Source organism: Gymnogyps californianus, chromosome 3 (assembly GCF_018139145.2).
Source record: "Gymnogyps californianus isolate 813 chromosome 3, ASM1813914v2, whole genome shotgun sequence".
Taxonomy (NCBI): Eukaryota; Metazoa; Chordata; class Aves; order Accipitriformes; family Cathartidae; genus Gymnogyps; species Gymnogyps californianus.
The window spans coordinates 43,587,730-43,600,695 of NC_059473.1; the positions used below are offsets into that span (position 1 = coordinate 43,587,730).

Genomic DNA, 12,966 nt, shown 5'->3' on the forward strand with positions numbered 1-12,966 from the left:
TACAATGCTCTTCCTGGTTTCCCAAGAGCTCCTGAACTGTCACAGATAGTGCTGGCTAACATTTTTGTTTCAGCAGATACATATTTAAATGACCAAATACTATTTAGGATGAGATGAAAGAAACATTCACACATTATAGTATGGAAGGAACTAAAAGTATGCCCTCTGGAAATAGAAGGATTAATTAAAGTAGGCTAATCCAGGATTTAGTTGACTGGATTTCCAAATGTCTTTCCCTTGCTTTCTCTGTTGATTTTCTTCACCATGCTATCTTTATCCAGTAATTATATACTACAGTGCCAGGTGAGTAAGTAAATCCATTATAAATTGGTCAATACAGTCAATCAGAGTGGGATAAAAGTATGTTCCTATCCAACATCAACATTCATTAAAACACTTCCATAATCAGAAAAGCATGTCTTCTGACTGATAAAGCTAAAACAGATTTTGAAAGTTTTTTCAATTCCACACACAGATCTTTAAGTCCCTGACACCAATAAATGATGGGAAAAGTATGTCAATAGTCAGACCCCAAGATATTTACGCAGTAAATGTCATCTTTGCACTCTGTTACGTAGTACATTTGAAGATCACCAAATCTAGTTTCACTTGTAATCTAAACTAAGGTTTCAGTTGAGGTTTCGTATAGCGAAAGGAAAACCTCATGCATTAATTCCCAATTATGCAACAAAAAGCTCCTCTGTGGCATATATGCCAGGTTACTCAATGCAATATTTCTCAGTACACAAAGCATATAATCTGTCCATGTTAATTTCTTTACTATTGTAACTGATGAATAAAAAAAAATATTCAGTTTTGATTTCATGCTTATTTTAAGAATCTGTTTTTTAAAGAATTTGGTAACTTCTGCTGTTAAAGGTACTACTTAAACATATTGGGTTGATTTTTTTAAGCTCTAATTTTTTTTTATGAGGCATTAGCTATAGAGTAACATTTTCTAAAACATTTAAAATATCCTGTAAGCCAGCAGACTTTCAGAAAAATTCTGGAGTTCCTAAATAATTTTTAGTGAGGCTCAGGTTCCTAAATTACTGAGCTTTTCTTAAAAACAGAATAAAAAGCAAAACATTACTCAGGATCTTTGGATGGCTTGATTATATATGAATATGAAATTTAACTAAGTAACCTGTTCTCAAGCACAGCTAAGAATAGATGGGTAAATAACAAACAATGATGGCTGTAACTGCTGAAAGCATAAACACCTGGGTTTAGACAGTACAGTGTTTGTGATAAGCAAACTGCTTTGTCAATTAAACTCACAGTTCTTTGTTTATAGCATATCTATTCTCAACAGGAGCCATGCTGGGACCTGTGCTTAATCATGGAAATGAAGGCCACAGACAAAAGGAAAGCAAGCAAACTTCAGCTTCATGTATGGTGTTTTGTTTGTATTTTAATATTAATGCCAGATGGATGATAAGTGCATTATACATAATATGTACACGTACAGATACAGCTGCTTGTGGGGCTGCACTGCAAACTACATTACTGAAATGACTTGGGATTAAGAAGTGGTAGGAACAGGGAGGGTTGCTTCAAATTTCTTCCATGATCTGGTACATAGCAGAAGATCATTGTAGCAGCAAATAAAGGGGACTGGAAGTCTATGGATAGGAGTACAGTCAAAGGCGGTCAGCTGCTCTGCCAAAGAAAACGCGTGGTGGAACTATGCTCCAGAGTACAGCTGGAGATGAACTTGGACGACAGAGGTTTTTCAAAGCCTAAAGAAACTCCTCTAGGTAAAATGATACCCCAGAGCTACACAATCATTTATGTATTTTTTTTATTTGTATTTAGTGCAGCTGGGTACCAATTTTCTTCATATTAGAGAGTCCAATGTCTTAAGTCTTGCAGCAGTGAAAAGCTACACTGGTGCCAAGATTAAACATAAAACGGAGTTAAAAAAAAATATCACTTAATGCTAGATGGTTAAGCCTTTCTGTGAGTGCCAAAATAGCAGGCTGATTTTCAGAGGTGCAAAATAGACAGAAGTTCCTCCTGACATCAGTGGAAATGCCTGGGTGTTCAACACCTATAAAAAATATGAGCCTTTCCTTAGACGCTTAAGGAATAATCACAGATGCTAATTTTAGACTAGGGTAGTCACTTTCCACAGACTCCTGCTATGGCAGTGGGGGTGAGCAAGGCTTTTCTAGGGGGCAGTTCAGAGTAGAAGCCATCTGCTCTAAATTAGGTTCTGCTAGTTATCAAAGTAATGGATGGCTGGACTGATTTTGCTTACAGGTTTTTGAAGATAAATAAGAACAAGCATCAGATTTCAAGTTGAAGGGATTCTGACAGTTAAGAGCAGTTGGGAGGAAGCATTTGAAGTAAATGGAAAATCTTACTCATACCAAGTACAGTAAACACTTGGCACTTTCATCTGTAAAGCCAGCCTATAGGTATTACAACTACTATTTTGGAGATGAAGATATGGACAAAGTGATACGTCCTTATAACTCAAAAGCAGGGAAAACTGGGACCAGACATAGAAGCAGCAGTGCCCATTCTTGCACTTAGGACATAAATTCAGGACTAATTTTCTCACCTGTGTGTACACATGGAAATGTAAGGTCCAAATATGGAAACTAACTAAACATTAGCCAGACAATTGTCAGCTTCTGCTTTCCTCTGGACAGGCCTTCTAAAGAATGAAGTGTATTTCTACAAGCTACCATTTCAAGTGGGACACTTTCCTAAAAGGAGAACATTGCATTTCAAAATCTTCTACCTCTATCTCTCCAGATGCTCTGTTCCTGCAGAGCAGTAACACCTGCCCTGTAATCCTTTCACACCAGTAGTTTGAGGATTACTAGGACCATGCTATCTTGATCTGTATTGAAGAGTTACTTGTGCTGCCAGCAGGAAGAGCTACTACAGAATACGTACAGAAACTGTCACAGAGGGTGATTATAACATTGTGTTTGCTGGTTAAATGATGTGGAAAGAGGTAACTTCTATCTTTAAATACACGCCCAATTTTTTCAGGTGGAAGAAGAGCATTGTATAGCACCTGTGTAGTTATGATCAGCTTTATGCATCAGTCTCTCAATATGAGGCATATTTAAAAACAACAAATCCAGTGATATTATAAGAACAAATGTCACACAGCGTCATCACAGCATGTCATGAAATGATGTTCTTCAAACATTGAAGACTTGAAAATCACCCCAAACTGCTAGGAATGAAATTTAATTTAGGAGGAAATGGAGTGCTCGATGTGAATACATTCTCCTTCTGGTATCAGCTGACAGTAAAGAATGCATAGCCATGAAAGACATCTTCACCTAGAGTCAGCAACTTTTCACTGCTCACAGTAGAGGAATACCACATCAGTTATACATTGTTTATCCCGCTAATTAGGGCTCAGAAGAAATTATGCTTGGCAGTAAAGCCATCCAAAACAACTCAACTTTGCCAACTGTGTAAGCACTTTCATGTGTTTGCTTGCAAGGATATAAAATAACACGCAGGAGGGATGTCTTTTGACTTGGGACAAAGCTAAGCAGCACAAATTCCCATCTAATTCTATTTCACTGACATGCTTCTTCCTGCATCATGTCCACCTGCATTCCAGATACAAATCCAATGTGTTCTTCTGTAAGCAGGCTCTGCAATACAACTTCTAAAATACCACCAATATCTATATAGTATTCACCATTCACAACTAAAGAAAAACCTAATGCTCAGTCTCACTGAAATTAATTCAGTAGAACTGTACAGTGCAAAACAGAAATTACTACCTGAACATCATTAAATGGATCAGAATTTATGCAACAGTGACTAAATTTATGTTAGACATTTGGTATCTGATTTTTCCATCATAATGATGAAACCCCTTTTGTCTTACTTGTAAGAGGATGGAAGGGCTTTGGTGGAAGATTTTGAACTGTGCTACCCCATTGGCAAAAAGTAGTCAAAATTCAGCTTGCAGAGCTGTCTTAGTTTGATTTGGAAATTGGTGACATAATCATGATATTTTCTTACTGGGATTCATTAGCTTACAGAATATACCTGAGCCCTGCTTTTGCTTGCACAGGGCTACAAATTGTATAAGCGTGGATTCCCTATTTACTGCAGTCTCAGGGCTGAAGACCCTCAGTGCTTTTCCAAGCAAACACCTCCCATCCCTCTCTCTTCAGCTCTCCAGTGACCCAAACAGATCCACGGCAAGATGCAGACCTCCCACCCCCAAGAGATTATAGCAAAGTCCACTGCTTAACACAGAGCTTTTCTCTAGCTCTTAAGCACCTTGGTTGCAGCTTATGGAAACCCACTTACATCCATACTTTCTTCCAATCCTTATTGTCTTACTAATTGGATCAGCGTATCTGCAGACATTTTACTATACGAATTTCAGGGGAGGCTGTGGTGTGTATCTGTTAGTGCAGGTAGGAGGTAGCTTTTGCTTCCCATTATAAAATGGTTCTTATAATTTCTTTTCATAACCATACAGTTCCATTGCTGGCAGATATTTGGGGGTCAGCGGCAATTAACAGCTGAATTGAGACTGGAGGAATTATCCATTTGACGACACTAACAAAAGCATACAGAGCCTGGAATGGGTCAACATTGAGAGGGCTGTTTGAGTTTAAATAGAAAATATAATATTGAGTAATACATTGATTTCTCGCACTTAATATTGATAAAGAAAACCTTCCCATTCAAAAAAGCTACCTCCATAAACATTTCCAGTTAAGTGAATTTCATAATAGCTTTCTTTGATTTTTCCTTCATACACCAGCACCACAGTATTCAGGGCCCTCTTTAGCTGCACATCTTATTGACAGCTTCCAAGACAGAATATGAAGCACACTGACAAAATATGATCGTTCCACTATCCTTTCAGCATGCTCCTCTCAAGCACCATTCCATGCAAGTAACATCAGCAAGAGGAATTTAACATGTTACTATTTTAACAAGCACTAATCTCTAAGAGGCCAGTCATACAGAACAAGCCATAAACACATCCCATATTTCTATACAGAGTCCTTCTACCCTCACGGCAAATCTTCATAGGACTAGGGAAACCGCAACTCCATGTCCTTCTGTTGCATCAGTGTCTAATATTTAGGACAGCTACAGTATATGCTGAAAAATCAAGACGTGCTGTGGCAGAAAAAAATGAAGTCTGTCCATTGACTACCAAGTTCTGAGTCAGACCCTATATGGGGCCATCTGCCACTGAGAAGGTCACTTAAAGAGCACCCAGGACTTAAAAGGAAATGAGAGATGTTTTGTGTGTGTGTTCTTAATACTAGAGGTTTTGGCATCCACTGTTTGAAAAGAAAATTCTTGATGCACCTGGAGGAGAAGCATTTGGCCTTGGAGCGCTGAAACTTCATGTTACCATAAGACACACTCTGCATCTATAGTGGCATGTATCATTTGGCAAGACATTGTTCTCCTATAGAAGACAGTCACAGTACTGGCTGAATATTAGAAAAAAGTAAGTCTAAAAAGGTGAAATTGTTTGCTTTTCTAACTATTAGTAGTAATACAAAATCCTGCATTTAAACCTACAGAATTCCCAAGACACCTATGTCATCCTAATTCCGTGCATAAGAGGTAAGGGAGGCGGAAAATTGCAGTGTAGGACTCAGTATAGCACATGATTTTTCCACTATCATTCTGCTTTTGACTCTGGAGGATTTTCCTCCTAACAAATTAAATCCCCTCCTGAAATTAGTCCTAAAGCTACTCAACCCAGGACCCCATCTTTATAAGAAATATCCAACTGTTACCAGGTAAGTACTAGGAAAAAGTAATGAGAAGGCTGATACTCTCTTACACCTCCTACATTCACTGCTGGTTCTCATCCAGACCCTGTTCATGTTGCTCACTTGCAGAGGGGAATCTCTGTGCCTTCTCAACAATCCCACTGGTATTCCACATGGCTAAAAAGTGTCACTTCATTAAAAACCCTCAAGAGATGGATGGTTTCTCTGTGTGCTATGGGAGCTTAACCCCAAGGCTGATTATTCAAGGAAAAAATTTTGCACAGTCTAAAAAACCAAAAACCAAACCAAACAAAAACCCCCAAACACCGCCCCCCCAACCCACACCCAAACCCCCAACTTTGATTACTTCCAGATAATCTCAGTAAAAGAGCAAGACCTAGGCTGGAATGCCCTGTACACTGTAGATATTGCTATATTCTCCATGACAATGATTTCAATCCGGAGCCTTTAAATCCATGAGGAGTGGTTCTACAGTACTGAATTTTGCTGGTGGCATCCAGCCTCTCCTGCAAATGTTTTTCTGCCTTACATTTCTTTTTCATTCATTCAGGCTTGGTTATTTCTCTCCTTCTCTTCCTGGTTGAAGAATGAAGCTGTTTCCTTCCACTACTTCATCTGTCTTCTCACTCACCCATAGACTTCTTCCAGGAAAAGGTTTCTGATAAGAAATCAATTTAGATTCCATCCATAGAAGACCACACAAACTTCAGAGTGAATCTGGGACACTGACTGTAACTCTATTTATAGACACTGAAGTCAGACTGAACACAAGGTCAATTTCTCTTTCAGGCTGCAATAAACCTCTCAAATCTGCTGAACTTAATGAAGTTGCAGCAACACCAGAAAAAGAAGGATGTTGTCCGTAATTCATAGTCCTGGTAGCTTCTTCCAAATAATTTGCCATACATGTGTCTTCCAAATGCATTTTTTTTATTTGCAAGGACAACAGGAGTTTTATGACCAGCCAAAGGAAGTAATGCAGATAAATCCTTACAGATCACACCGAAAATGTAATCTGATATGTACTGCTGAAGACTGGAAAGACACAGCTTCTTTCCTAAAGAACCTTTTCCAAAGTCCTCACTCATGCATAGCGTTCAGTGTCATCAAGAAGATTTGCATTCGCAAACAGTGCAATATCAAAGTAAATAAATATTCTTAGTCTTCTTGTTTATTCTATACCAGTGTAAAAAGCCATCAAAATGGTCAGAAACTGCATTGACACCTACATTAAAACCCTTCTGCATTAACAAAGTGGTGGTATCAGGACCATACAGCAAGCTAGAATAAGATCATTCATCTGTAATAATATCAGTAAGGTAAGGAGTATGTTTCCAGTTCTTTCCTTGTATGTGTTAGTGCAACAGTGTCAGAGACATGTCTGAATGACTGGAGAAGACACATATGAAATATGTGGAGCCAGTTTAGTGCTTTACAATACAATACAACTGTCCTGAAGAAGGGATCACACCTGATTCACAACCTTCAAATCTTTATCCTGAAGGCTTAAGACTTCCTTGAAAGACTAACAAACCACATTTCATGTCAAAGTTTAAAAAAGCACGCTCCTATAATAAAGTATTTATAGCAGAAGTTACAAATAAGAAAAAGCACCATTTAACACACAGCTCACTAAGGAGTAGTGTTGGCAGTTCAAACACATTGCAAACAATACGTTTGCGTTTTAAGTAGCATTGTTGTGCTTGGTTTCCTAAGCTAAGGGACACTGCATTTTCCTATGTTCCTTTTAGTTATATTGAGATACAGGCTAGTGAAAACTAAAAGGCTTGTGGGGTTTGTTGAACTTTTTTTGGAAACTTAAGAAATAAATTTATCATGGAGAGAAGAGAAATTAGGTTTTAAGTCTTCCACTATGAGCTACTATGATTTTTACTTCCACTCGAGTCCAGAAGGGTAGGGACTGAAAGACAGCTAATCACTAGTCTGACATACCATAGAACAAACTACTTCTATCAGTTGTAACAAATATCACTCCTGTCCTCTTTTTACCAGTGGGAAAACCAAGGTCTGAGGTGAGCTGACCTTGCCTAAGGTTACAGAGCAGAGCAAAGAAGACAATCCCACCCCTTCTGGCCAGACTTTTTGATTACCAATACTTTTTTATTTCCATGTAGCACTGAAGAAACAAGGGGCCACTTTCATAGATCTTTCAACTGCTTTTTAAGTGCACGTGGCCAGTGGAATTGTACTGGGTCAAGGAGAAGATTTCAGAAGTTTCCAATCTCATGGTTCCCATCTACATGTTCAAAAGGGACTGTTGTGGTTTAACCCCAGCCGAAAACTAAGCACCATGCAGCCGCTTGCTCACCTATCGCCAGGGTTTGAGTAGCCACAGTACCTGTGGCTGTAGTTCTCTAATTAGTTCCTACTGAAGACAGCATGTCCATCCAAAACACAATTTTTTTTGTTATTTAGTCTTTCTTTAAAGTTGCTGCCTGAAATTTCCAACCGTATGATCCTGTTTAAGCTTTTACCAACAGTGTCTAATGCAGCAAATGGTCAAATTGTTGTATTTTCTTGATTTCTTGATTTGACACAGGCTGAATGTTACCCCAACTAAAGCATTTAAATTGTTGTTCACATTCAGAGAGATAGAGCTAAGCTACAACTCAGCTTCTTTTCCTATCATGTACTTCATATTTATTCTGACATCTGCAACCACCAAGGAGCCTGGATTACAGCAGACCATAATACTCTATGAACCATGGTTATAATTAGGTGTCACATCCATTGTAATCCTATGGACGTCATCATGTGTTACCAGCATCTGTTGACAGATCTCATACCAGGCATATCACTGAAATGGCAAGTCTGGAGAGGGCAGCCCACAATAGAAACAATGGCATTTATTTTTGGTTTGTTCGAAGACTGTCTAATAGAAAATATATGCTGCCAACTGCCAGGGCTTCACTGAGATCACTTTTCAATATTATATTACCAGTTAGAACAAAGATCTGTGCCCATGTATCTGCAATCTTCTCCTAATAAATAAGAAAATAAAGAAAACACTTTCTGCAACTGTCTTAGCACCAATTAGAAAAAGATAGAAGCCTTGAAATTTTATAAAGTTTACCAGGCCCTTTATCGTGACAGTACTTATTTTTCATGTAATAATAAATTCAGACTCCTTTCCAAGACAAGGAATGAGGAACGCCTCTCCTAAATTTTATTTAAATGTGGTATCACTTTAATATTAAAACTAAGCCCTGGGAACTGGCAACATAAAGTAGCAAAACCACAATCTCTCTACTCTATGGAAGTAAAGCAGAGTCTGCTTTAATTTATCAATGTGGAAACCTGACGTTCTGCTGAAGCGCTGTTTGGAGGAATGGAAATAAAAAATTTGCTATGGGGTCTTATATTAACTACTCCCTGCTCTTCTGTAAAAGTCAAGAGACTTACTGTAAACATAAGAAAGCCTACAGAATCCAAATTCTCTTTATTTTTTATCATTTATCTGCATTGTAGGAAAACTGCATTAGAGTGCTGACTATCTGTAACCTGCCCGTTATTTCTTTATCTTGAAAACAGCATTCTCTGAAATGCTGGACAATTGAATCCTAATCAGATGTAACCATGACCTGTTATGGCTGAGCTGTTTCAAATCACTAAAGCACTTAAGCACTAAGATAATTTCCATTCTCATTATAAAACATAAAAGAATAATTCACCATCTAAAGAGTGTCAAGTTAAAATAAATGCCAGTGTTGATGAGTACAGCTTAATAACTGGTTAGAAGTTGCAGCAGCTGGTAGATTAAGAAAAGTGAACTTCAACCTAGCCCAGAACTTCTCCCACTATACTCATACAGCAGGATCTGAACAGGTGTGAATGTAGGAAAATGAATAAAAACAGCTAAAACTCACAGAAGGAGGAAGACTACAAGTAAAAACTGAGAGGAAAACACTGGCTCTACCGATTTTAATGGAAAAGCAAACCCATTGGCCCCAACGATTCCAACAGCTCTTGCTTTTATAGCTATACTTTTATAGTATAGCTTTTATAGAAGCTGTGACTGTAACAGTGGGCCAGACTGTCATCAGATATAAGTTGGCAACTTCTACTGAAGTTTTTGAAGTGAGCTGCTCACCTATAGCAAAAAGCATATTCAACCTCATTGTCTAGAGCGCCGTTTCTCTCTCTCTCTCTCTCTCTCTCCCCCCCCCCCTTTTTTTTTTCATTCTTGTAACCAGCAGATAACCTTTTAATCCTGGATCTGTCAGCTGCGCCTTCAACATCACCTTTTACATTAGGAAGTAACAAATCCTTTACAATATTTCATCTCTCTCTGTTCCATATGCTGCTTAAAACTCAGTGTTCTGAAATTAGATACTGCAAATATTACTAAAGTGCCAAACCATTGACAAGACTGCTGATGGGATTATAATCTCTGCCTATGTTCAGAAAAAGAGCATGGGCAGTACTTGTTGGCATAATAGTTTTCTTACATCTGAAAGGCAAGAAGCGTTTCCTCTACAATGGTATATTCCAAGGAGTTGAGAGACCCGTTTTTCCCCAGACAGGGAATCTAATCATGAAATACAGTTTTCCAAATCTAGCCTAGATATATTTCTAGGCAATATTTTCCTTGTCAGATCATTCAGTCAGAATTAAGAGTAAATTCTAGTAAGAGCTGACTCGCAAGATCACAATTTCAAAAGCTATTTCTCAGTCTGCTCTCAGATATATCACAAACTTTTTTTGCACACCAATTTTGAACCGTCTCATTCATCTCCCTGTTTATAATTGCAATTTACTGTTTTTGAAAAGTAATCAGGCACACGCATCAATTCAGAGTCTGCTTTCCGAAAGGAAGACCCAGGAAGTGAAGTTAAAAATTACTGAAATACTAATATATAAATCTAGGAGTACCGACAGAATATTTCCAGTGCACTATAAAAAGAAACTCCTGAATCTGATAAATTAGTTTCATCTTACATAGGTTTCACTTAAGAACCCAAAAAGTGAATGCTTTATCCTCAAAATATGGCATAGCTAATATATATTATATACATGCTTTATACAATATAAAATATATTCTCTTACAAAATTAGAACCCCTTACTGCACAGCCCTGGCAATTCCAGATGCAGCATGGCAATAAGAGAGGACATCATTCCACACAGAAGCACATACACAGACACAAATTACTTTATTTCCAGACCTTCCTTTGCTGTTTCTCCCATGCGGGGTCCAGGAGCAGGTCCCTGTCCCATTCTTCTTCTTGGGTCATGTACTCATCTTCTTCATAGTTGTAGGTGTACTGCATGTTTGTTTCTATCTGGTTCATGCTACTCATGCTACCCGGGGATCAGCTTCAGCTGCTGTGGCTTCTACTACGTTTAAATATATGTATATTTTTAAGCTTAGTTTACTTGCTGATGGGTTGTAGGTAGCAGTGTCTTTTTTCTTTCTTTTTTTTCTTTTTCCAAGGTGACAGGGAGTGAATATGGATGAGTCTTGCTGAGAGCAGAGGCTGAAACTGTCAGGTAGGTGCTGACCTGTGGTGACCTTCCTTCCCTCTCTCTCCTGCCCTCCTTCCCTTTCTCTCTGCTGCTGCTGCTGCTGCTGCTGCTGCTGCTGCTGCTGCTGCTGCGGGTCCCTGCGGCTGACCCTCCGGAGAAGCCCAGTGAGGCTCATTGCTGCGGCTTATTATCCCCGCCGGGCTGTCACGTGGCGCGGCGGCGGCGGCGGCTCCAGCCCCGCTCCAGGCGGCGGCCGCAGGCGGCGGGGGGCCCTCAGTGGGGCCGGGGCCGCCACCCCCGCGGGCGGGGCGCGGGGCAGAGCGGGGCAGGAGCACGGGGCTCGCGGGCGGCGCTGCGGCCGCCGCCGCGCTCTTTCTGTACAGGGCAGCGAAGCTGACTGCAAGAGGGTAAGGCTGACCGGGGGAACTCACCTCCCGTAAGCGCTCTGGCCAAAAATTGCTGTCTACTCGTCTGTTTGTCTGTCTGTCCTTCCAATTTGATAAAATACTTGTCTCTTTTTTCTTTCTACTGACATGTATTTCTACTTCTCAAGACCCATCTATGATTTGCTAACGTAGTTTGACATTGTTCACCACTAGCCTGAAGTCTGTGTGGACCCTTGAGTCACTGCACACTTTCCTTTTCAGATTAAGGACCACAAGGGCCAGCACAGACAAGGACACCCAAGAGATGAAACAATTTCCAGTGGAGATCAGGTCTGGAGTTAAACCAGAAAGTATGGAAGCACAACTTAGAAAAGCAACATATATCTTTTTCATCCGGGAAACACGCTCAGTACATCCCAAAAGCAGGCACAAAGAAGCACATACAAAGGTCTGTGGAACCAATAACTTTATAAATGTGTGACAGGAACCATTTACCCATGCTTTCCACAGGGTAAAATCTGAAAAGATAGCACTGAGATCAAGCATCCTGGCAAGCATGCCCCGTATCTCCCACGTCATATCATTTCAGTTGCCCTGGCGACAATGTTTCTTCTGGGAATTGGCAAGTTTACTATGTTCTTCATGTAGCCTGTCATTAATGCCCGCACCTATCATCAGCCAAGGTCATCCTCTCTAGCAGTGTCCACACTGGATACAATTCGAACCTTACTTAGAAAAAGAAAATGCTCACCAAAGCTGAGCTTTTGGAAGCCATAAAAGACAAAGTCAGATATAGGGGAGAACTATGTTCAGTAAAGGCAACCATAGGTCTCTAAGCCAATGTGAATGAATAACCAGAATAATTAACAGCTAGACAGCATATGTCCTCCACTTTGTATTGCTAACTAAAGCTCTGCTTTCTGCCAAGTCGCCTTCTATCCCATAAGTCTATGCAATTTAGAAGAACATCCTTACATGCACAGCTAATACCTACCCATCAGCTCAAAAAAACTTCATAAATGCAGCACTAAGGTTGCAAATTGGAATTCAGAAGAGGATTGCAACGTTTCATGCAGTCAAAGCAAGCTGAACTTCCAAAGACTCATGTACGTACATACTGAAAGATAAACAGTCTAAAAATCAAATTCCACATTTAAGCAGCAAAGTCAGAACCACATGCTTTTCACCTGCTCAGTGCAAATATTCTCAAGATTGCTACATTTCCATCTATATAATGAGGCAAATGTTGATGAATGCTACGCCGAGACTTTTTTGTTCAAGTGCAAATAAGCATTCTCTTAGGATACTCTCAGACAATATCAAATAGCAATTA

The 12,966-nt window shown here is 39.5% G+C and overlaps 1 protein-coding gene across 6 annotated transcripts in view; it reads right to left on the reverse strand.

The window, feature by feature from the left end:
* ACTN2 (actinin alpha 2) overlaps positions 1 to 11,395 on the reverse strand; it is a 70,694-nt gene extending 59,299 nt beyond the window's left edge. For all 6 annotated transcript variants that reach the window (XM_050893227.1, XM_050893228.1, XM_050893224.1 and 3 more), the window contains exon 1: positions 10,947 to 11,395. In XM_050893227.1, coding sequence (XP_050749184.1) covers positions 10,947 to 11,081 — 135 coding nt within the window. In that variant the 5' untranslated portion in view covers positions 11,082 to 11,395. The remainder of the gene's footprint in view (positions 1 to 10,946) is intronic.
* Positions 11,396 to 12,966: the final 1,571 nt, after the last annotated feature.